This window comes from Bombus vancouverensis, chromosome 12, assembly GCF_051014615.1.
Source record: "Bombus vancouverensis nearcticus chromosome 12, iyBomVanc1_principal, whole genome shotgun sequence".
Taxonomy (NCBI): domain Eukaryota; kingdom Metazoa; phylum Arthropoda; class Insecta; order Hymenoptera; family Apidae; genus Bombus; species Bombus vancouverensis.
The window spans coordinates 8272526-8298496 of NC_134922.1; the positions used below are offsets into that span (position 1 = coordinate 8272526).

The following is a 25971-nucleotide window of genomic DNA, read 5'->3' on the forward strand; positions in this document are numbered from 1 at the left end:
ATTATCCAGAAATCGAACCGATTAACTTTTGTAGCGTCTGTTAATTTTTCAATTTCACTACGCGCGCGCCACTAACGTTCGATTCTCGCCAAACGAATGACTGATTTCCATAAGTTTATTTATTGTAAGAAGATGACATAAATAATAGTAAATGACAAAGTAAAAAGAACAGTGTTTGGGACATCGTCACTATTCTCTACCAGTTTCAATTTCTATTGACTGAAAATATAAATTTACCATTTGGAGAAAGTTGAAGATGTCCTCTCTTCTATCGCGACAAACTTTTAATATCTAATTAATCATTCCATAAGAAGATACAAACGAAGGATCGGTGACATTGTAAGAATTTTTTAATTTAACAATTAATAACTTTCACAAATCAACAAATTATTTCCCGGCAAAGTGTATCGAACGATATGGAAATTACTAGAGTTTGACTTTTAAAAAACTACGTTTCACATGCAATAGCCTAATGCGAATCTGCCATATTCTACGAACTCGAGCCAGTTCCCAATGGCCCAACGAGAGGATTCGTAGCAAATGGAGGTAAGAAGACAGAGAACTTCGAATTTTGTTCGCCTCTGGAAATTCTGCCAGATCGTGAGAATTAGCTGACTCTGATCGTTCTTGCTTCGTAGAGTCAAATTTGCGTGAAAATTAATAAAGTTTGAAATCCGGTTACCTCTAACACGGCTTAACCATAATTGAGTCGAACGAAACGAAGAAGTATAATTGTCTAAGAAAGTCAACCACCCGTTAAATCTTTGTCTTTTGTCTCAAACAAAACCATTTTAAACAAGAGCTATCACAATCTGTGGAATAATGAAGGAATTAATTAACTGTCAGGTAGCTGAGATCGTTCTCCGACAAATTTCCTAAGAATCGTTAAATCATCGACTGACATAAGCTCTTCGTTGTATATGAAAATCGAAGGAGAAAAACATGCTAAGTCCATTTTTCTTGATTTTCGAATTTTAATTCGTCGCTTCGTGATTAAATGAAATAATTGTTATATAACGTAATTGAAAATGAAGAAAACCTGCCAAGTCTGAAGAGGTAAGTCTCTTAAAAAATATCTGACGAATTGACCAATTTTTATGCCAACTAGTCATCGTATTCTTTCTTCGTGGTCTTCACACGCCCTTTTTATAAATTTAATATTTGCATGACGAAAGCTGTCAATGGTAAACAAAGTAGATATTGAAACTATTAAAGCATTTAAAAATAAAATTGTTAAAGCCAAAATTTAAAGGTACAAATAAAGTCAAAATTAATATTATCACCCAGTGTATTTTCTATTATTTAAATATACTTTTATATTAGTTATTACTGAATATTTATTATCACTGAACTCTCCTATTTCTAAAAAAGAAAAACCGTGCGACTTGAAATATTTTCGAAATCGAAATATATCCTCATTGTCGAAATTAAATTTATCGCCCTTTCATATATAATAATAATAATAATAATAATAATAATAATAGTAATAATAATAATAATATATAATAAAAATGTTTAATAATTCGCTTTTTAATTCTTTAAAGCACTTTAAGCTATTTATTTGAAAGGAAACTGTACGTAAAACTTCCTATGCCATATAATGTATTCACAATTCTATCTGACGAGCCCTTTTCCCCATTCATTCGCGTTAAACGCGATGGTCGTGCACCTCAATTAACGTCGTCGCTTTGATCGATCGATCCGTAAACGCGAACGCGATAGGGAGCAACGCGAGGCTCAAATTACTTAAATAATCGAATCGTTGCACGGCGAGTCTGATTAATCGGTGGCAAATCATTCAGGGAATTTCGCGTGGCAGGCCGAATTCTGTCAGGAGATTGCACCGCATCCTCGGACGTCGCGATTCCTGGAAACTATTCAGGACGAGTCTCATCGGTAACCTCGACCGAAATTAATGGAATCCTCGCAGGACAGAGCTCCTGGCCGCAAGAGGCAACATACGCCGTAACATTCCATACGAGACGGTCGGCGGACATCGGCTTGTTTCTGAGAAATTTCATCGTCTAGATCGAAGATTCGCGACCAAGTTCCAATACACAGAAATAAAAAGTAACCGTCGAGGGAAAGAAATGTCGGTAGTTCGGACTTTGTATTATTAACCAGTTAGCTGTTGCGATCTCTTTGAAAAGCGTGTGTCTACAACGTATCGCGAAAAGCAAACGATGACGAGTATACTCGTCAAACACAGAGTACGCGTGGCTGTTACAATTAAGTTGTAATGGTATGGCTGTTTTGTTATTTTATTTTATTACTGCAATTACTAAATTGCCATTTAAACGAGTATACTCGTCATAACACAAAATATTGTCATTTCTTCGTGACGAGTATACTCGTCAAAAACAACTAACTGATTAATGAATGTGAAGTATCGTTGTTGGAGGACAAAATTTAACAACAGAGCTAGCGACGTTTGAAGTACGAAATTCGTAAGATGACCGAAAAATATTACACAGGGTGTGGCCGAATGATATGTCAAGCGGGTGGCAAGTGATTCCTTGTGAAAAAAAAGAAAGAAATATAGGATAAAATTATATCGTTCGAGGTTTAGTTCTCCAGGAAGCTGACTTTGGAAATTTCTTTGATATACGGTACAACACTTGTTTATGCAAACACCCATCATTATCCTAACACCCTAATATTCGAATGTCGTATCATCCAAATGCTCTGTTATCCGAATATTATATTTCTCCTTAAAAGATACGTTTGTAAAATATGTACATATTTTATTACAGTTCGTATGCAGCGTATTCTTTCTCTTATTCGATCAAGTGAATTTCGACGATTAGAATTTAATACGAAACTGTTAGCGTTCTAACTATCGAAACAATAACATAATTAATAATAGTTATAAATAAAAAAATAATAGCAGGCAAGAAGATATGGGGTCCGTAAATATTGAAAGGATCTATCAATTAATGTTAATTTGTATTTGAAGAAATGAAATTTCACATGGGAAAAGCGATTGTTCTATTATCCGAAAATTCTATTATCCGAACAATTTTGTCTGCCTATTAGTTCGGATAAAGGAGGGCTCTACTGTATGTGAATTTGGCTAGTTAGCGACTAGGCAGGAATAAGCAATCAGAAGGTGATTATTTCACGTGCGAAAATAAGTGGAAAACGAAGAGTGAAATTTTTCCACTTGAGGCTGCATTTTCAAGAAAATTGAGTTCGTTCACGTTGAGTTAATAATCGGTTTTGTACACGCGTATGAGAAATTTTCGAATTTTCTTTTCACGAAATCGAAACGCTTTATGAACAGATTTTATTCCACGTTCATTTATTTTCACACGTAGAATAATATGCTACCGATTATTTTTTTCCACTTGGCCTCGCTAATTAGACCACGGCTAATTAGCCGCGCTCAAGTATACTTGATAAATTTTCACACTCTAGCTATACAGATGATAAAATACACATACATAATAAAGGATATGGAAAAATTGATAACGCGAGAGAAAAATCATTTGAACCAGGAAAGATATGCGAATTGTAAATCTATAAAAATTTCTATGAGAAACTGCTACGACAAATTGCTATTTTTATGAAAAACATTTCCACGATATTCTGTCCGAGATCAGTTACGTTAATTATCCTGTAATTTGGATAATTCTAAAACTTCATCTGCCGTTACTTTTATCCTACTTTGTTAACTCGACGACAAGGATATGATATAACTTGAAGTTTCAAACAAAATCGAAGTTACTTCCACTAAAATCAAACACAAACTGGCACTTGTTACTCGAACTAATTAAACATAAATTGGTATTTCTTACTTGAGCTAATTAAACGTGAATTGGTACTTGTTAACACGAAACTTTAACTACACAACTACAAATATTTATTAAAACGAAAGACTGTGGTGTAGAAGGAAGATGCTACACATTAACAATATCAAACGTGTTTAATTAAAATTATATCGAAGCTCATCTGTTGTTTTCACAAAGAACGATAGTCCAAACAATTCCTGATTATACAAATATTTTTGCGACGCGTTGTCAAACTTTAATTAAACTTTTTAACGAGACGTTTTATACGCAAATAAATTTATGAACGAAACTATCAGCAAGATTAAACGCGATATCCCAAGCTTTGTTCTGCGATTCGCCTTAATTGAATTAGTGCATGCGGGGTCGATATTATAATTAGCATCTTGTCACGTTTTATCTTGCCTTTAATGAAGAAATTTTTACCTTGCAGTTCGCCGACGAACGTTACACAGATCCATAATTCGACTTAAAGTTGCGTGCCAAGCAGGACCGAAATAGATCGCAATATGCTCTTGTTAAGCGCTTTCAACGAGTTCGTTAATAAGAATTTTAATCGAAGGTAACCCAGGAAAGAGATATGCGCGCTAATTAATTATTAATCAATCGAGTTTGCTATAACGATGACGTCTACCTGGTCTATCTGTGCTAGAAAAATGACAATAGCGCTGATAACCTTGCATTACATACAGTTCGAATCGACGAAATAAGTAGATATAAGTGCAGATATTTATGAATTTATGGAAAACATTAAGGTGCAAAGATTTTAATATTTTATTTTTTAAATATTTTACTTAAATTTACATTTTTATTTATTTTATTTACATTTTCATTTTTTTAATTCTATTTTTATCAAAATTGTTTAACATTTTATTTGGCAGATGAAAGAAACCTTCGTTCATAAAGGTATAAATTTACACGAACATTTACAATCTGGATATGAAAGGCGAGCTTGCAATTTACTAATTCAAAGGTAAATTCCACCATCCGTAACGCTACGATAAATTGGAAAAACTGCTACTGCAACGCGGCTTCGAAATTGTTTCGCGAAATAAGTTATTATCATTTGCAAGGGAAATTTTTGGAAGCGAGTAACTCTCGTTGGAAAATTACAATTTTTGAAAGTTCAAACGGTTTCGAGCAACGAGATAGTGTTTGTTACTCTTCTGATCACTTTGCTTGCATCTGCCCTTTCGGCACTGTTAAGCAAAGCGTGCGTTCAACGAATTCAGCGTGGCCGTGTACGTTCGAGCAGGCTGCAGCTGCCGAGCAATCTCAGAAACTTCACTTTTCACCCTCTTCGCCTCTCCATTAACATGCCATGAATCAAAATTACACGCGTGCCGCGCTGTAAAAGCGTCGCAGTGACGTGTGAAATACGACGAGACGCGGATTTGAAACATCTGCCGTTATTAGAAATCGCGGTAGGAAATCGTCGTTGCGAAACTCGTGTATGGAAATAACGAGAAAGACAGAAGGAGAGGAAAAGTTTTTAGTGGCGACGATATCGAATGCGACTCGTTAAACTTATACGAGTGATCGTATCTGGCGATTCAAAACGCGACACGGACGGCTTCATTTCCCGCAGTTAACTCGTTTTATCTATTTTTAGGTGGCTCGTAAAGTTTTATGGATCGAAGGTGCACATGAAACGTGTGCTAAGGTGAAGAGAGTAAGAGAGAATCGTGAAACACTCGTGAAATCGATCTCTGTCCTTGGTCACACAGAGCTGGTGCTCTTTAATCAATGACTGCAACGCTGCCACACACGAGACGACTCTACGAACAGATTGTAGATTGTAAAGGAAACCTCGGCTACAGATAAATCCACGACGATACTGTGTGCGTTACGCGAAAGCTTTTTAAAATTTCATTGGCATTGTACTCGGACACGCTGTTACGACGTTGAACAGATTTCAAATCCGGAAATGTATATACAAGTTACGAAACATTTATTTGAACACGTTATGGAAAATTTCTCTATTGAGACATGATTTTCACGATTATGTTTGACAAATTTCAAACCAATCCAATTAATTGTATATATGTAGATTACAACATACTTACTGCAATCGTGCGAATAAAATCGAATAAACAAATTAGTATACAACATGAACAGCTACCTTAAGCTTGTAACAAGTACCAAAGATGCTTCCACTGAATATCTTGGTTTCTTAACGCAATGGATAATAGACAATCTAAAAATCATAATGACGAGAGTGAAGGTTTTGAGAGTTTGCTTCCAATCACGCGTTTCGACTGCTAAGAATATCATTTCATTATCCGAAAAAATATCACGAATACTTTACAACAATAAATACAGAACGCTCTGTTTTATGGGAAATAGCAGCGACTTACACCATACCGATTCTCCTAACCCTTTAAATACGTTTGTAACATCGGTAAAATATATCCTTGCATCTTTGCTATATGAACAACCACGTACAATCTCAGATTCGTTGCAAAATCTACAAATATAATCGCCGGATAATCGAATCGGTAATATCAAAATGTTTTACATAACACACATGATACATTCATAAAAGCTACGTATACGTACATTCGTATACACCTTTGTCTCGCTTCAAAGTATCACAGATTGATATTACCAAGAACGACAAAAAATTCCTCAGCCTGAATCACAGGTTTTACTACTTACTTTCAGTAGTAAAAGTAAACGCGTAAAGGCGGCCGCGGTGATGAGAGGAAACCGCGCTAGCGGCAACAATTCCTTTTGCAAAAATAACGTTGGAACACGCATTCGTATCCGGAGGATTTCATCTTTTATTTACGACAACGGCCTGGTTGTCTCTTATCAGACGAATATAAAGCACGAGGCGAGATACAAGGTGGAGCGGAAGGATAGGTTGCACAATCGTTCGTTTTTATCGCAGCAAGTTGGATCGAAGCCAATGTCGCAAACCGGATACATATTCCTCTGCGGATTAATCCCAAACTTTCGAGCCGATCCCCTGTCCGCTTTGTAGCCCAAACTATCGGACGTCCAAACAGATCTGCGATGCTTGCGACGCGTCGCGTCGTCCGTGAAAAATTGCCATCGTGACTTTCCAACTGGTATACTCCGCCTCTCGCCTTTGATCCGAACGCCTTACTTCGTCGCGACCCGCCTTCATATAGTTCCAGCCACGTCGAAAACCGGCTAATTTTCCGCCGGCCTCGTTAAAATTGTCGATTGCAACATTTGACACTACGAGCCGCCTCGAAGGGTTCGCCAAGGTTTTTAGTTAAGTTGAAAAGAGCGGAAAGCGCCTGAAGAAACAACACCTTAATGAGAACCGTGTAACGACGGGGGCAGGGGAAGACGACCTTCCTTTTTACGTGTGGAACATCGAAGATTGCCGATGAACAGAGAACAAATGAGGAGTTTGCTCTTTTTCATCGACAACATAACTGGCTCGTTGGAAGGCATTATTCTTTCGAAGGAACGAAATAAATTGTATGAAATAAAATTTCTGTTAATTAGCCTTCAATATAATGTTTTCTCGTTACTTATAGTTCAGGATTTTTATTATTATGGAAAATTTAGAGGTGTAGAAATATAAAAAATATTTGAAAATATTTGGTATAATATGTAATAGAAGAAATAGATCTTTATGTAGGTTCGATTTCTTTAGTTTTAAGTTAATAGAAGCATGAAACTGCATAAAAATCTGCGGTCTACTTGCAATCGTCGCTAAATTTTTCATTTTTGTTATGGAAATATTCTTCTAGCGTTTCGACCGCTTGATTCTCAATTTTGAATGGTTTCCGTGTTAAAAAGTATTATCAAGATTTAAACTAACTGGCTGCCTATTTAAAAGAGATTTTGAAAGCTGTCTTAAATTACAAATTTTTCTATTTGCTATCTAAAATTTGGCAACAGTGAGAATTACCATAGAACGATCCATCGATTAAATTTTAAATAGCAAATAATACATCCAATATATATCATTAGTTATCCTATATGGATATTGGCTATAGAAATTATGTTTCGACAATTAAAACATACATTCATCTTAATTGCCTATAATTTATGAAATTTATGGTATCTCGAAATGAAGCTATAAATGACAAAACCATCGATTTAATATAGAAATTTCATCACAGTTGCCTTGCATAATTTTAACGACGATTGTGTAAACGATATTAAATTAAATTTTTCCATTTGACGACATCCAAGACTGCATAACACGAAACTACTATAGAACAATTTATCGATTAAATTTTTAATAGCAGAAATCCAGCGATACTGTTCGACCTTTTGCGAATCGTGTTGCGAAGGTTACCATCTCAATTACCCATAATGTATAAAATTCATGGAATCTCGAAACAAAGTTGCAAATGACAAAACTTTCATCTTAATACAAATGCCAATTTCATCGCAGTTATCTTGCACAACGACGATCGTGTAAAACGATATAGAAAATTGCACAACAAGCAACATTGCTATGAAACAATTTATCGATTAACCAGATTGTTGTTTCTGACGAATATACTCGTCACGAATAAATGGCAATATTTTGTGTTATAACGAGCCCTGTCAGTAATAAAATTAAAAAGTAAAACGGTCGTTTCGTTACAACTTAATCCCATTTTAAAACAGTAACACATACTCTGCGTTTGACGAGTATATTCGTCATCGCTTACAAAATTTATTAATAAATTGTCGCTTAAATCGCGACGCATTTTAGCTACGCAATTTTCAAAGTTTTCAAACAAGTTAGCAACAGCTAACTGGTTAAATTCCCGACAGCAGAAACCCAGCAGTGCCATACGACTTCTTATGAATCATGTTTCGAAGATTAAAACATTGGTACATCTCAATCACCTGACTACGACCTGCGGAATTTATGAATTCTAAATGACAAAACTTCCAAGCTAATATACCAATTTCATCGCTGTTACACTTGGACAACTATGACGACGATCGTATGTTCATGGCAGAACGACATCAAACTGAGTTACGAACTTTCTGGCGGCAGTTAATCGTTGAATAGCATTTCCATGAATAGAAATTACTGAGATTTTCATTCGTAAGATTTCAGGGAATATTCTAATTCAGCCACTAAGACGGACATTCGCCGCATAAAGTATCATTGTGCAATGCCACGTTGTTCCATTTCACATGTGCATAGTCCACTATCCTCGATTTTCGCGTTCGATCAGTATCCACTTTATTTCCAAGTGGGGCCGCGCTTTCTAAACTAACCTACTTTACCAAGAATTCCTCGTTATTGAGCCAAACGATCATCGAATTTAGCATGTTCCACTTTAGGTAACTTGTCCTTCGACCGCCAGAACAAAGTCTTCCGATTGCTTTCAGGGGAGGAATAGTTCTAGTTTTATCGTCAAATTAGAGGCAATCGCTATGGCTTTTATTAGAGGTTTTAAGGAAAAATCAATCGATGAGCCTTTTAACCCCCGATCACTTCGGTGAGCCGCGTTTTTCTAAATTTTCTACAACATTAAGGTAAGATGAATTTCGTGAAGAAACGCTAGAAAATTTCTACGTGCATATTATACGAAGCATTTCCAAAATTTCATTAGTACCGTAACGAGACACGACTATCGACATTACATTGGTAAAATTTGAAAGGTGTTTCAAAATGTATCTAGAAACCACAAGATATTTATAAGAAGCATACACTTCCTAAAGACCATCAAAGTACTTGGGCAAACAACTCCTCGCTTTAGTTGATAAACCACAATACACAGTGAGAAAATGTTTAGCATTAATTGTACGTTCAAGGCTATTACTCATGCTGTATACTAATTTTCCACCGTATATTTCCGATAAATGTCTTGTCAGTCTAATTACTATATATACGTAGATCTTCGGATTGATTTCAAATTTTACTATTACGATCACGACAGTCGTGTCTCATCAGGTAGTGGTAAAGAAATTTCAAAAAGTTTCGTATAATTCACAAAAATAAGATATTATGGTGTGGTGTATTTGAACAGATTGCGACTCCCAGCACAAAATATATCAAATTCGTGTAACAGTGAACATATTAATAGTATAATCTTTTCTAGTGAAAAACAATGAGAACCATACTCCTTTTAGGTTTTAGCACCGATCAAAGCCACTTTGGAATCTATTTGGCCAGGCTTTGGGGAAGTTCCGACAAGCCGCTTTGCTTTTCTCCCCTAACCGAATTCAAGAGAGATCACTGTGTTTCCCAAGTACTACGCACTGCACGACATCTAAACCGAGGTCCTTTCGACGAAAATTGATCGTATTGTAGATGGGAAAACGATTTAATGCCACTGTCTCTGAATCCCAATACTGGAAACTCGTAATTGAAAAGAATCACTGATACACAGAGTAATAGTCGAATTTCCAGGAACCTGCACGATAAGATACTAATAAAATAATTTGATATATTGATGGAAATAGATCGACGAATCGATGAATTATAGAAAAATTTATGTTAATGCGCGAGAAACATAAAACGTAGAACTTTTGCATTTATTAACACTAGAACTACCAGAATAGTTCGAATGAAAATGACAATTTGGCGAATAAGAAAGCAATGCTTAAATTGTATTTTCCGGAAGAGAAAGAAAGATATAGATCTCGTATTGAAAAGTGCAAAAGTTTATTATCACGAGGATTAGTTAACTACGAATTTATAGCGCATTTGAAAAAGTGATTTAGTTTCGAGTTGGAGAGGGAAGAGCTGCTTATTGTAGCACTCGCTTTAATTTATTTAATTGTCCACGGCGATTTAATGGATTTAAAACGTTGCATTTTTAGACGTTTAAATAATTTTTCTTCAAAGTAGATGAATTTAGTCTATTCGTATATTTTTTCGTTTTAACTCCTTTGGAACAAGCTTTAATCATAAGTAGCTCTGGTATTACTGCATTACGACAATTCCACGCATGCGGACAGAAATATTACGTTCTCGTGTAATTTTTCATATTTTTCATTTCCATACTATCATCCACGAAAGCCATAGAAGCGGAAGATTCCATTTCCTCTGGAGTCGGAAGAGAAATCTTCGTGGAAACTCGATCATCGTTTACCTGCGTGGTGGCAACGATGATATGTAGTAGACGCATTTCTACTCGATGCTCTCGGCCAGTTTTTACAAAGGCAACAGAGAACCAGAGATAAGGAAAGCAGCTTTCCAACGAGCTTCTGGCACATTGCCAAACAGTAGTGACGACGTTCTTTGTTTGACAGGCTGTTTCATATTCCGCTGACAGGTGGCTATTGAAAAATTTACAGCAATGGGCCGTGACACGGAAACAATAAAGAACGAGAGGTAGCCACTGAGATAACGAGATATCTTCCCGTACTTGTAAATAATTAAAAATCACAAAAGGACGATGATAATTAAAGTAAATTTTGAGAAATATTTAAAAGGGAGTACCCTACCCTACTGTGAGTACGTTAGGGAAGCATTCTACTGTAAATTAAAGATATTTATAAATATTTAAGGGAGAACTTTATTGTAAATTTTTAAAAATTGGTATCTACGAATATTTGAGGAGATGTTCTATTGTGAATTTTTGAACATTAATCGCTGTTAATACATAGGGCAGAATTCTACTACAAATTGAAAATTAATCTCTATAAATATTCAGAGAAGCATTCTGCTGTGAATTAAAACTTAACCTCTATAAATATTCGACAATGTTCTCTATCGTAAATCTTTAAAAATTAAGGTCTATAAATATTTGGGGAGATATTTTGTAAATTTTTGAAAGTTAATCTTTCTTAATATTTTGGGTGGTATCCTATTGTAAATTAAAAATTAATCTCTAGAGATATTTAAGGGAGCATTCTGCTGTATCTGAAAAAATCAAATTCTCTGTTTCTGTATTTTCTGGGAGAAAACAGATCTAAAAATATATGTGCAAATCTCTATGTCTAATGTCTCAAAATTTAATAAACAAAATGCTTACCGATATAAAGAACTATAAATTACTTTTTTTTTTAATTGGATTCTATAATATCTCAAAAATTGTATCCAAATTTTGGATATACTTTCCACTATTTTGGATATAATTTTTTAATTACCTACTTGTCTCTCTCCCAAGTTCTGAATTCAGAATCTTTTTGATTTTCTTATATCAAATGTCTGGAATCGCAGAGAAGATTCTTTTTCTCACCACGGCCAATTTTTATTATCTTTTGTCTTTGAACAAATTTGCGAATGTTATTAAAACATAAATAAATACACATATCTCGCATGTATTTTATAAATAACACAACTCAAGTAACAAATTTTTCAAAAAAACCAGTACTTGTAAATATTTGGACGCTTATAAAAAGCTTATGAACCTTAACAAAAGGACAGATTCTACGAAACAAGGATCAAATATTATTTTTCTAATTTTCCATTTCTACTCCTCGAACCCTTTCGACGATTTTCATGTTCTAACAAAAAACTGAATTGCTTCCAACTGTAACACTTTTCCGATACACGCGCAAAATGTCGACAGAAAAATTCGCAGACAGAAAAAATATTTAAATTTCCCATTGAAATTCTACTAATCAACGAAATATATTCACCACCACTTGACCACTTGACCCTGGGAAAAATTAAAAAATAGCCTTCGATCTCGAGTTCATTGTCTTGTGATTTACTTGCCACGCAGAACGATAAATTTCACTAAATTCTGCAATCCATCGTCACAATAAACCCGCTGCAAGCGTAATTCGCACGGTATTATTCGCTGCGCTACAGAAATCGTGGCGCCAAAGGAGCTTTACGGCAGGATCGTGCCAGACTTCAATTAATCGCAACAACGAAATCTTTAACCGACCCCGACCTCGTCGTTCTGCATTATTCCTCTCGCGGAAACGTTCAACCCTCGCCGTCGGTTTGATCGTGAAATCGCTGACTTTCGCGTTCTCCGACGACGACTCGAATAAAATTGCCGAGGCCTCGCCCGTTCCCTCGAATTTTCAGCCATCTAGCGACTATCGATCGGCACACCGACACTGCGATTATCCAGATACGGTCGTCAAGAAGCGGAGAAATTGTTCAGAATTCCGAACGAGCGAAATTAAAATGCTCTCGAGCGCGGTCGCGGTCGAAACGATCCTCCAGAGGGATCGAAAGATCTCCACGGGGGGAAAGACAATAGCGCAGCCAACCGATAAATTGCTGGCAATCGTTGCAACGTCTCGGCCTTGAACCAGGATTACCGATACCACGAAGAAGGATTCTTTGCCTCGGTCTGCTTTTCCAATGGAATTTATCGCGAGATTTTAAGCGAAGACCGAAACGAGGTGATACGTACACGGACAAACGTGTGGAAGAATAATTTCCAACGACGATAAATTCTCATTAATTACCGAGAAAAGATAAAACAGGTTCACGTTCGTCGATGCAATGTTTATTCGCGTAAATCGCAAAATAATTCGTGTTAATTAACGTATTTAGTTACACTATGTTTTTTGAAAATTATATATATATTTTTTTAGGAAAGAGCAACAATTGATAGATTCCTTTGGACTTGCTATAAGAATTATCTACTACTGGGAACATATTTGTATTCGCGTGTTCTAAATATATTTTAGAAAAGACGAGATGATAGATACTTCGATCCTTTTCGACTTACGTTAAGAGCAAATTACCATTGACGATACATAAAACAGATTTGTACTCGAACTGAACATTTGTTCACACTGGCCGCGAGATATCCGCGTTTGAAAATATATTTTCAAAATATTTTAAAAGAGACTATATTTAGTAAAAAAAAAATGAGGTTCAGATTTGTTTAGCTTTCCCTTTATCGAATCTTGATCACCTAGAAAACAATTAGATCTGTATAATTAGAATATACGAAGTTACCTATAACATCAGGATTTTATGGAGAGGCAGAAATTTGTTGTCCCATAGGAAATATCATTCACGAAGATAACATCCCTTAAATGGTGTCTCTCACCTCCACGCGCGCTATTTTACATATTGGCCGATAACGTTTACCTTTGTCTACGGGTAACGATCGGTGTCCTAGCCCGAATCCACGGTTGTCGCGAATTTCTGATTCTAATCCGACAGAACGTGCCTCGAATTTATTTCATCCATTTGTTAAACATTCGTGGTTCCAGCGCTGATACTTTTCACCGATAGTTTCGTACATTATTTTCAACGAAATACCGGCGAATGCTATAAAACGAAGCAATGGTCGTTTTATTTTGAAAGGTGATGTAGATGTCAGAAAAATCATTAACAGCATGACCAAAGACCTAAGCAGGGATCCATTAATTCCTTTGTCCAATTCTTTTGTTACTTTATTTTAAAAAAACACGAAGCCAAGCACAGATTGGCGCAGGCGACGCTGTCACGAAACGACACCGATCGCAAATTTCTTTCTATCGGGACGTTATCGTCGCTCTCGTAAACAAGTCCAGATCTACGATTCGTCGAATTTTTCGCACCACAAACCCGGCCGAGAATATTTGCCAACCTAAACTGACGACGAAACAAGGACGTTCGATTTCAAGGACTCCATTAGCCCGTCTGGCGTGCGATTTCTATCGATATCGAGAGCAATAAAGTGGGTACGTTTGGCGGATTATCGCGAAGGCGCGGCCAAACTGGAAACGCAGATGGAAAGGACACCCACTAACGAATTTCACGGTTAAGACGCATTTGGCTCGGCAGCAAGTTCAAGTATTGTACAGATCACACTTACATAACGCAACGAAATTTCTTTCATCGAACAAGCCAATATATTTCACAATTTAACGCGCCTTCGCCGCAAATTTGATTAACAACTTAACCAACAATCGAAGATAAGAAATTTCTCAGTGTTAGAATTGGAAGGATGAGCAACTGGAGGATTGAAATTTCCCACTTTCCACGCACTGGGAAATTGTAAGGGCAGAGATATTATGAAGCTAAGTTTGATTAAAAATTTAGCCAACAATCCAAGATAAGAAATTTCTCAGTGTTAGAATTGGAAGGATGAGCAACTGGAGGATTGAAATTTCCCACTTTCCACGCACTGGGAAATTGTAAGGGCAGAGATATTATGAAGCTAAGTTTGATTAAAAATTTAGCCAACAATCCAAGATAAGAAATTTCTCAATGTTAGAATTAAAAGGGTGAGCAACTGGAGGATTGAAATTTCCCACTTTCCACGCACTGGGAAATTGTAAGGGCAGAGATATTATGAAGCTAAGTTTGATAAACAATTTAACCAGCAATCGAAGATAAGAAATTTCTCAATGTTAGAATTAAAAGGGTGAGCAACTGGAGGATTGAAATTTCCCATTTTCCACGCACTGGGAAATTGTAAGGGCAGAGATATTATGAAGCTAAGTTTGATTAACAATTTAACCAGCAATCGAAGATAAGAAATTTCTCAATGTTAGAATTAAAAGGGTGAGCAACTGGAGAATTGAAATTTCCCATTTTCTACGCACTGGGAAATTGTAAGGGCAGAGATATTATGAAGCTAAGTTTGATTAAAAATTTAGCCAACAATCCAAGATAAGAAATTTCTCAGTGTTAGAATTGGAAGGATGAGCAACTGGAGGATTGAAATTTCCCACTTTCCACGCACTGGAAAATTGTAAGGGCAGAGATATTATGAAGCTAAGTTTGATAAACAATTTAACCAGCAATCGAAGATAAGAAATTTCTCAATGTTAGAATTAAAAGGGTGAGCAACTGGAGGATTGAAATTTCCCATTTTCCACGCACTGGGAAATTGTAAGGGCAGAGATATTATGAAGTTAAGTTTGATTAAGGATCGTTAAAGAAAGAAAAGAAACTTCCTAATATAGAAACGAGCAAGCCAAAAGTCGAAATTCGTCGTTTTAAAATCATCAGCGTTAGAACTAGACGATTAGAAAATCCCGAAGATGGAAAAATCGTGAAACTGAAAAACAGCTGCAAAGAAAGGAAGCTCTTTAACGTGAGAATAAGCAACTGGAAGATTGAAATTCACGCGCTTTTAACACACACTGCGCGATTAGAATATTCTACAACCAGAGAAATTGATTAACAATCGTAAGAAAAAGATTCGTGAATTTTTAACTGGCCCTAAATGATTAAAAAATTATAAAAGCAGGTCACTGAGGAATGAAATTTGATTAAGAATAAATTAAACAAAATTTTATGAGCAGAAAGCAACTTTTCAACATGCAGATGAACAACTAAAAAATGAGGATTTATACCCTTTCAACGCACTGAACGATTAGAAAGTTCTAAAAGTAGGCTATCGTGAAACCAAATTTAATTAACAATCACAAACAGAGAAAGCTCGGAGATCGGCAGCTTAATACAGTCGCTGCTAAAGAACCGTGAAGAGAGAGACGTTTTTAGAATTAACGAGATTTCTGCAATTATCGGGGATGAGGGTATACGGTCTGACGATTGAAACGGATCCAGGGAACAGGGGAAAAAAGAAGAGAATACCGTGAGTCAACGCGCAACTTGAACGAAATCAACGAGAGGCATCGTAAAAATGTTTTGCTTCCGACGAATGTATATTGGTGAAAGTTCAGGAACAATCGTAAATAAAACATCAGCGAACTTGTAACCGGAGATAAATAGGAAACAAGAGGCATTTAGTCAAAAGAACAATTGGCATCATAATAAAGGAATAAATGTGTTTGAAATTGAACGTGGTATAGTTTAGGAAAATTCTTTCAACTTGACATACATATAATTTATCGTCTATAATAATCTTTCGCTAAAACGCATTTAATCGTCATTGCAAATTGTTACGACTATCTCGGTAATAAAATACAGCACATAAATAAAACACATCGACCAGAAGAGAAAAAACGAGAGGATAAAACGAGGGAACCGTAACAAGATGAATTTCGAAAAATAGCGCTAACGATGTTGAAAGAACTAATTACGAGAACAAGGTACAATTAGACGAATCAACGAACATAACGAGAAAGGGGGGAGGGGGGGGGGGGGGAATGTCTTAAGAGAGAGGCCCAGATTTAAATGATCCAGATTTATTTTACGGAATGGCAAACCAAAAGTTCCAATTTTTAATAGAGAAAGATAATTGATAATGTCGCTGTTGAATACAGTTAAATGCGGTATAATGATTCGTTAGCTTTGCAAATTAATCGATTGGGTATATATCCAAATAAACGAAAACGTACGGGTCTGTTCAAACAGGGAAACAAAACGTCGACGACTCGTGTTTATTGTTAGACTATCTTCGATGGCGTTCCAACGTTGCATTGTTTTCATTCGAATTATCAGGCAAACGACATAACGCTGAAATAGCTATTAAAATTACAATATGTGGGCGATCCTTGCGAGAAACATCGTGCACTAGCTTGCCTTCGTTGTACGTAAATGTGCGATATTGCTTTCTCGGCGAGAATCGACGCGACGAGCAGGTTGACAAGAAAAGCTTCGAGGAAATCCGAGGCGTAATAACACGTGAAAACTTGCGCAAGATGGAACCTACAACGTTCTCATCAATGAACATCGGATTGACAGGGAATTACTATATTTCCAAGGACGTTCGCGTAAAAACATTTCGACAGAGATAAACAAGCGCGCTGCTGCGACGCGTACGAACGATTTCCCTCGCTACTGGAAAAACGGACACTTTGAGTGAGAAAAAAGCACAAAACGCGAGGCGATTCAGAAGAGATGGCGATTTGTAAAGTTCCAAGAACCCAAAAGATGCTGCCGAGGCCAATTAATTTTCTTTGCGAGCTGCATCACGCTGTTTTCTGTCGTTCACGCGCTCCATTCAATTTAATATCGGCAAGAACAAAACGCAAACATAAACATGGACAGAGAACAGAAGGTACGTTGTTCGTTAAAGTGAATCAATCGGAATCTTCAAACACAGAGCTGTTTAATACCTAATTCGGAAACATCGATGAAAGCTATACGTCTGCGTCACTGGACGCTTGCTGCTGCTCGAATTATCCGAATTTCGAAGCGAAATATTTCACCCCTGCTAATTTAAACCGGTCATTCGAGATAGCTGTGCATGCGCTTGTAAGTCCGTTTATTATCCACGAGGGTCTCTAAATTGCGTTACCAAAAACGAGTGAAAAGAGGCAATTAATTTTATGGGAAAAAAGAAAAGAATAAAACGAGCACGAAGAAGGATCTTCCCCCAAGCGTCATCTTTGCGGTTATAAATTATTCTGTTTGCGTAGATAGAAAATCCCCGAGCACTTTAACGACTATTTTTATAAAGAAACACGGTATTCCCTTCGTCAACCTCGTATTCCCGCAATTTCCACCCCTTAGACGCTTCGAATGAAATCACCCTCTCGATCCAAGCTCGATCTAAGGGGTTGCAGCGTTTGTACGTTGTTCTCACGATGAGAGAGAGATTCTCGAGAGAGAATCATTTTTTCTTATCACGCACGTTTACGATACAGACCATCAGTGTTGTCCGCGTGACAGACAGCAGGTGTTGTGCATTTTCTGCAGTTTCGAGTTGCGGCTAAGCGTGTTCCCTGCGTCCCACGTAGTTCCCGGTCGTCGACGATCGGGCGAGGGAAACGAAAACGGCCGCGCGGAAACGCGTTATCACGATCGAGACGGCGGTTACGTTCTCGCGTTCTGTTTCTTTTGTGAAAGAAAAAAAGGCAGGTCGCGTGTCACGAATGAAAATTGTAGCACGCTTGTACGATGCGCGCGTCGCGATGCTCGGCCAGCGACTGTCAGCAGCGTCGCGACGGAACATCGGCGCGACGCCCGAACAAGTCCGAGGACGTCCGAGGACGTCGAAACGACACGACGCCTGGTGTGTCGACGACGACGACGACGACGAGGATGACGACGATCAAGACGATAAGGAACGTGTAAACTCGACGAGCCATCTAAAACTTTCGTCTACTTTAGAGAATCCTCTTTGCTTTGAAAACGCTCAAACCGATCAGGCTTACTGCTCCCCCGTTAGTTAAAATGTTCTGGCTTTTTTTTCCATTTTTCAGGATACTGTGACTCGATGAAAGTATTCGAATATTTAGTATAGAAACTCCGTATGTCGTGTTTGCTCTAAAGATGCTTTAAGGACGATCAAGAGCCTGTTCCTCTTAGATAAAATGTAAAATCTTACGTAAGTATCCTTTTTTAAGTTTTCAAGGCGTAGTGGCTCACGGAAGTATTTGAATATCTAACACACAAAGCTTTATATTGTATGTGTTACGTAAAATATATTGAAATTTCATTAGCGTTTCAATGAGACACGACTGTTGTTTAATTAATTGTTACGTTAGTAATAAATCAGCTGTTTGCATAATCACGTGTAATAATCGTATATGCTTTATTTGATTCGTTATATTAGGTTGTCCGAAAAGTGTCTTTCTTTTACAGACCCGTCTTTTACAACGATGCATCTTTATACAAACATGAAACCTAATCTGTCGAACGTTGTGATCTTTATCTTGATAGAACAAAATGGATCATACGTAATTCAATAAAATAATATGAAACGAAAAATGTTGTGTATCCATTATTTCCTTATAAAACGAAAGAAACTTTTCGGGCGACCTAATAGAATAATTACAAAATATTTGAAATTCGAAGAAAAACAGAGATGATAAAAATAAAATGATAAAACTTCGGTTTTCTTCGATGTTGCAAAATAACAGATAGGGCATTTCAATCCCATTTTAATTTTACTGTTGTTTTGGATACTGATGAATCTTACTCTATTGCGACAAGTGTATAATCTACACTATTCTAATTGATGGTAGTTTTTACAGGATCGAAAATAGAATTTATGAAAATTTTATAGAAAAGCAAAAGATCATAAGGCCTGCGAGAAACTGATAGCTGAGGAAGGATATCATGATACAGAGACAAATCGAATATGATTGTAAAGGATTAACGGTGACAGCGTGCCACGCAGATCAAGATACTGTGCGGAATATCTGGTATATGCTAATGAACTTCGACCAGCGACGAATAAGCTGTTTAATGCTACACCATGACCTCACGGATTAATAGCATTAATTTAGATAGTAATCGAAGTAGTCGTTTCTGTTATCTATTTATTATCTCGTGTGGACAGAATTATTCATTGTACCGATGACCAAACAACTCTATATGGAAATTAGAAAGCTTGTTTTACAAACTATGTGGATTTTTAACGGCTATAATGAATCGATGGCACAACAGTAAGTCAAATTGCAAGTTAAAGCTCTGAGAATAACGTTCCCGTTTAAACAAACTGCAATGTTATGAAAGACGTTTGATACCAAGTCGAAACTACATCTATCAATTTATACCAGCGAGACTTACGGTTATGTCAACAGTACTGAATAGAAATCGATGTACCGTGCCAATTAAATTTAGAAACGCATGACGATCAAAGCCCGCAGATCCGAGAGGATTTCTGTACACCCACCAGACTAGTATTAGTCAAACTGTTGACTCATCGGCGCATCAAATACATCACTCCTTGTTCTATCGCGAATGCAACACGAAATTTCCCGATAATATTCCCAATATCTGAAAGCAATATTCCAGAATTTTTCGAATTATTCGTTTACCTTATATTATACCTTACCTTCTATTATAATAATCACAAATGCTTTTGAACAATAGGATGATAAATCTTCGTAAAAATAAAATTCCTTTCCAGAGTATATCTTCCCTCTTTACTCAATCTGATGTTCCCTAGTTTATATCTTATGCCATCTTTCATTAATCTCCCTAGACACGGATTTCTTTGTCCATTACGCTGGCATCTTTCCCAAACCCTATCAAGAAAATTATACATACCTCTGTCCTGTTCGCGATAACGAAGCATCTATGAGCCGCGAGTCAATCGCTGCAGTTGCAAATGATTTCGGGAACGAAGCGAAATGCCTAGACATTGAATCAGCCGCAATGCGACAAGTCGTTGAATCATAAGAAAGTCTAAACTGGTCTACATTTATGGAGAACGTAAAAGATATTGACCTAACGCGAATAACGATCAATTTAAGAACGTGACTGATTTAAGAATTTTCCGATTTATATTAATTAAAGTAGAACATGACGATATCAAGGGGTATAATAAGCCTTGCAATTCCGCTTATCATAAAATCTATAAATCTACAGATATATTTCTTTAGCGACAGCTCATCTGTATTTTCACGTGATAAATATTTTCTTTCTTACGGCCCATCCTTCGTAGCGTCGCCCTCCTCGTCCTATCATCTTCCTCCAGTCCTGTCATTTTCTCAGCTATTGAATTACTGCTAAAAGATAATAGCCATTCTCCGGATCTGGAACAGAAAAACAAGTTAGTAAGCATTACTGCAGCACTGACACCCTCTCTTCCTTGAATAATAAAAAATTTTTATTAAAAATGTAATGTATGCTCCATGAGAATATTCTATTTTACACACGTGTTCGTTGTATTTATTAAATTTTCTATTTTATTGTATTATTTAGTAATTAATGTACCGTAGTAATTTTAGTATTATTCACCAATTAATGAATTATTTAGTAAAAAATTATTTAGTAATTAATAAATACATATAGAACTCTCTGAAAACGTGGGAAATCATTCTCAAACGAATCTTAATCTAAGTACTCGTAATTTTATTTTATTAAATTTTTAACCTATACTACTCGATAAAAAAAGTCATGATAGACGTGTGTGTATATATATATATATATATATATATATATATATATATATATGCAATTTATGCATGTGTTTGTATGTTTTATAATGTATTTCACACATACAAACATACAAATACATGCATAAATTGCATAGGATCTTGATTCAATAGCTTAAAATAGACTCCTATAGAATGAAGCACTAATTGCATTAAACATTTGCATCGAGCTAAATTAATCTATCACTCTGCTCTTTATACACATTCGATAACTGACCTTTCCATTCCAATTCTCCCTATTCGTTTTATAAATACACATTATTACGTTCACATTTGCAAAACTGCCGATCTTTCGTTTATTTTTCATTATACAGTAACGAGGGCTGTATATTCGTTTATGTTTATTTAATGAAAACTTACTTTATTTGTTATCCTAACCAGCGTGCAAGAATTCATGGATGGCGCCAATAATATTTGAAATTGAATCGCTATTTTTACTTCCTTACGTGACACATTTATGTGTCTAAGAAGAACACTGCATATATTTCACTTTCCATTAACACTGTATTAATTGAGTAACCATAAATACCGAAGAAAGTAAAAGGAATTAATGTCGTATTAAGAGAATACATTCGAAGAACGCGTTGTTAGAACGCCACCTACAGTATTGAAACACCGGAAGTACTACGTGAACATTTAATGTTTAATTTAATAGTTACAAGCATCTACTATACACAAAATAAAATTCAACGAGACAAAAACCAACATAGAAATAATTTCAATAATCGATACAAATTCCAATAAAACTATGCATTTTTTATACAAAGTTTAAGCTATGTTCCATTCTTAAAGCAAGAATTATGATTTTATAGATAAAATTTTGTTAATAAAAAGATAATTAGACTACGTATTTTTATGCAAATTCATATTTTTAAGAATATAAACTAAAAAAATGTACAACCTCTGTAGAAAATTGTTTATCTATCAAATATTATTGAAAGCTCTATACTTTGGATATTTTATATACTTTTTCACGTTATGTGAAATCTATGCATAAATATCTGCAGTTTAGTTAATAACAATTAAAAAAATCAGGTTACCTTGTAAAATACCAGAAAAAGAAACGGACTTACCGAGAATACCCTTTCTCATCTTAATGAAGACGAGCATTTTTTCATCTGGGACTGGGCGAGAAAACCAGAAGAACATAGAAAATTACAAATTTTCTTCCTCATTGTGATATATAACATCACAATGACTAAATGCAACAAAGTTCTTAAAAGAACGTAAAAACTAGATTGGGGTTAGGTTTCAACGATGAAGATTTGGCCTTAGCAGCGATCTTCACCACTCGTAAATCCGTTTCAACAAAATGCGTTTAAATTCTCTAATATGTAGGAAACTCTATTCATGCAACAACTATCGAGAAAATATATAATTTGGTAGCCCTCTATTGAGAATTAAGTCAACTAAAGTGAAAGCATATCCTATTTAGTATCATGATACGCCATCTATAGAGTTTAAAAGGTAAACATAATATTTAATTCTTTCGAAATCAAATATCGTTCTCAAACTTTTTATGATATAGAGAATATACAGATCTATATTCTTTTTCAATAAAATGTTGATGTACTTGTTAGAAATCTATAAAAGATCTTTCATGGACAAAGTTCATGTTTTTAGAAAGATACCTATCATCAATTGAATGGTGAACTGACCAGCATCAGATTCTACGATGACTAAGCGAATTTTTCTTCAAAGCGTGAAAGCTAGAGTAAAATCAAAACTTTGGTGGTTTCTCGACGCAGAAACTTGAAAGAATCAGTTGAGAAATAAATCCATGGATGGAAAACGATCTATAAAGATGGTACGTTGCCCCTCTGTATAATGCACGATCTCCTTTAATCAGTGCATCATATGTTTTTAAAGTCCATTAATATGACATAGAAGAAAGCAGATTGTCAGTTATAATTCTCTCGAAAAGATAATTACAGCTAATTTTTCAGTACGTAAATAAATGCCTTTTCATGATTATTCATAAGAAAACAAGACGAAATATGTAATTTCTAAATAATTTATGATGTTATGAAATATCTAAGAAAATATTTGTTTTCATATTTACATGTTATATAATTCTACATAACATATAGTAAATATGTATCTATTTATCATAAAATGAAATTGATGAAAAATTATGATCAATTTTTGTATAGGATCCACTATCACCTGGTCCTTGTTTAGACATTAGTGACGATGAACTAGTGACAATATCAGTTAGGGATTTAAACAGGCAGCTGAAATTGCGTGGATTATCACGAGAAGAAATAGTTCGTATGAAACAACGTAGACGCACATTAAAAAACAGAGGATATGCAGCCAGTTGTCGTATCAAACGAATTGAACAAAAAGATGAGTTAGAGTCAGAAAAGACACAGGAATATCGTGATATGGAAGCTATGCAGGAGGACAATAATCATATGAGAGAAGAAATAGAATCTTGGCACTCTAAATATCAAGCACTAAAAAAATTTGCAATAGAAAAGAAAATTCACATTCCACCTGAACTAGAAACTATATAAAATATTTTAAACATACTAGAGTTTTCTATTGAGCATAAAAGCAATAACATTACTGGGTATTGAACGATTCTGTACCAAAATTACACAATGCAAAAAACTGAATTACTAGCACTTCTAAGTATGTATTAAGAATTAAGAGAAATGTGAGCTTCATATTAATCAAAAGCAATGATTGCAATGATACTTGGTTAACAATGATTATACTACTATGAATGATTGTAAATGACTAAAGTACAAAAATTATGTAAATGCTAACATTTGTAATCACTTAGGACTTAGATGGTCATGAACGATCTATATTTATGTCAAAAACTAAATATGTTATTATAGAGACTTCATTTACCTATTATACTTATTTCTTTGTATTTTTTCTGTTAGAAATTTGTAACTTCGTTTTGGAATATAAAACATTTTTTTTATTAAAAATATATATAAAATATATTTCTGTGAATGTCATGTAATTTTTTTCTCAGTATATAATAAAAATATTAATCTACTAACTACATATACATTAATTGAATTTCCCAAAAGTCTGTATCTTTGTTTACATGTTATATGTTCTGGAAATTTAAATTCTTCAGGAAAACACATTAATCTAGACACTTCTTTAGGTGTAAAATATCTTAACATTAATTTTTGTAAAACTTCTGATGCTTCTAATGATTGCTTGCCATACTTATTTGCTTCTAAAAATATCTGTTGGATTGTTTCTTCGGTATATGGAGAATATACAGAACCTGTTCCTTCTGCATAATGACTATAAGCTTTTGTAAAACAACAAGAACCATCGCTTTGAGATGTTCTTATATCAAACAACCAGGCTCTCTTTTGTAACAACTTTCTAGGAATTAAATACTGTGACTTTTCAACATTTTCTAAAATATTTTCTAATTTGTAGCACTTCTTATCTGTTTTAGCACCTTCTAATAATAAATTATGTTTACTTCTTGGTAAGGCCTTTAAAACAGCTTCTGGTAGATTAAAATTTAATATACAGTGGTCAAAGCAAAATTCAGAATCCTTCCTTTTAGCCAATAAATAATATCTATATCTGGTATTTGGAATACCAAATTGACAAGGACTTAGAATTAGTTCCTTATAATTGAATCCAGACATATTCATACATTTTAATACTGCATTTCTCATTTCAGACTTTTCAAATCCTTTTACATTTTCAAGCAATATATGCTTTAATGTTCTCAATTGTGGAATCAATGAAAGAACATGAAGTAACGAAGATGATCTATTATCCGATATATCTCTCTGAAGTCCAACTCTTGTGTAAGGTTGACATGGAGGACTCATTAATATAGTATCTATATTTAAGTCATTTATCAGTTTTGCAGAAAGTGATTGAATATTACAATTCATAAGTAATACATTTGGAAAATTATATCTGTATATACTGTTTGCAACAGTATTTATATCAACTGCTGCAACAACATCTCCGTTAATACCACTTTCTGAAAATAAAATTTTTTGTAGATATATTTTATTTAATATATTTTATTTAAGACATAATATCGTTTTTGTAATAAACAACTTGATAGAAAGTAGAGGTTAAATTTTGTTAAACAATATAACTAACAAATAGCAGTATAATAGCAGTATAATAGGTTACCTTGAAGAGCATAATGCATTCCACCAATACCACTATATAATTCCAAAACTCTCATTATTATGAATCATACAAGCTTATAATATTTACAGATGACTCAATATCAATATATATTTTTCTCTTTGTCAACACACTTTATTCTGAAATCATGTTGAAATTTTCTTACTTTATCATAACCTTCGTTCGTTTATATTCATATAATTTATACAAAACTTAATGAAATGTTAAAAAGATTCTACTTTTTTCCTTATATAACAAACACGTTCTTTTAGTATTTAACAAAATTATAAATAATAATAACAAACGACATTAACTAACCTAACGTACAGTTCCATTGACTGTTCAGTAATGGAGGGTAGTCTTCGTTTTGCGTCGTGTAAAATTGAACGTACGTGACTGACATTATTTCGATAATTTGTTTGTTGTGCAATTGGGAAGATGTACAATAATGTAA

General features: G+C 35.0%; 3 protein-coding genes across 6 annotated transcripts in view; 1 reads left to right on the plus strand and 2 right to left on the minus strand.

Annotated features, from left to right (window-relative positions):
• wake (ankyrin repeat and fibronectin type III domain containing protein wide awake) overlaps positions 1-22678 on the minus strand; it is a 186765-nt gene extending 164087 nt beyond the window's left edge. For 3 of the 4 annotated variants that reach the window (XM_076623087.1, XM_033330504.2, XM_033330501.2), the window contains exons 1-2: positions 22454-22678; positions 20872-20978 (exon numbers count right to left, since the gene is read on the minus strand). In XM_076623087.1, the coding sequence (XP_076479202.1) occupies positions 20872-20910 (39 nt within the window). In that variant the 5' untranslated portion in view covers positions 20911-20978; positions 22454-22678. Of the gene's footprint in view, positions 1-18139; positions 18402-20871; positions 20979-22453 lie in introns of those variants that run through there. The other variant, XM_033330502.2, reaches the window with a different exon arrangement.
• Positions 22679-22880: 202 nt separating this feature from the next.
• maf-S (MAF bZIP transcription factor K) lies at positions 22881-24336 on the plus strand. The gene is made up of 2 exons (XM_033331553.2): positions 22881-23187; positions 23534-24336. Exons 1-2 carry the CDS (start codon positions 23161-23163, stop codon positions 23897-23899), a joined length of 393 nt encoding a protein of 130 aa, XP_033187444.1. The 5' UTR covers positions 22881-23160; the 3' UTR covers positions 23900-24336.
• Positions 24337-24352: 16 nt separating this feature from the next.
• On the minus strand, positions 24353-25969 carry Mt2 (tRNA (cytosine(38)-C(5))-methyltransferase). The gene is made up of 3 exons (XM_076623258.1): positions 25836-25969; positions 25521-25657; positions 24353-25362 (listed from the first exon to the last, which is right to left on the minus strand). The coding sequence occupies exons 2-3, from the start codon at positions 25573-25575 to the stop codon at positions 24353-24355; spliced, it is 1065 nt and encodes a 354-aa protein (XP_076479373.1). The 5' UTR covers positions 25576-25657; positions 25836-25969.
• Positions 25970-25971: the final 2 nt, after the last annotated feature.

Excerpts from the sequence above, each read along its gene's own strand:
- maf-S (XM_033331553.2), top strand. The coding sequence starts at position 23,161 with ATGGATGGAAAACGATCTATAAAGATG. Across the intron at positions 23,188-23,533 it reads GAAAACGATCTATAAAGATG|GATCCACTATCACCTGGTCC; the intron begins GTACGTTGCCCC and ends ATTTTTGTATAG.
- Mt2 (XM_076623258.1), bottom strand. The coding sequence starts at position 25,575 with ATGAGAGTTTTGGAATTATATAGTGGTATTGGTGGAATGCATTATGCT. Across the intron at positions 25,363-25,520 it reads AATGCATTATGCTCTTCAAG|AAAGTGGTATTAACGGAGAT; the intron begins GTAACCTATTAT and ends TTTTATTTTCAG.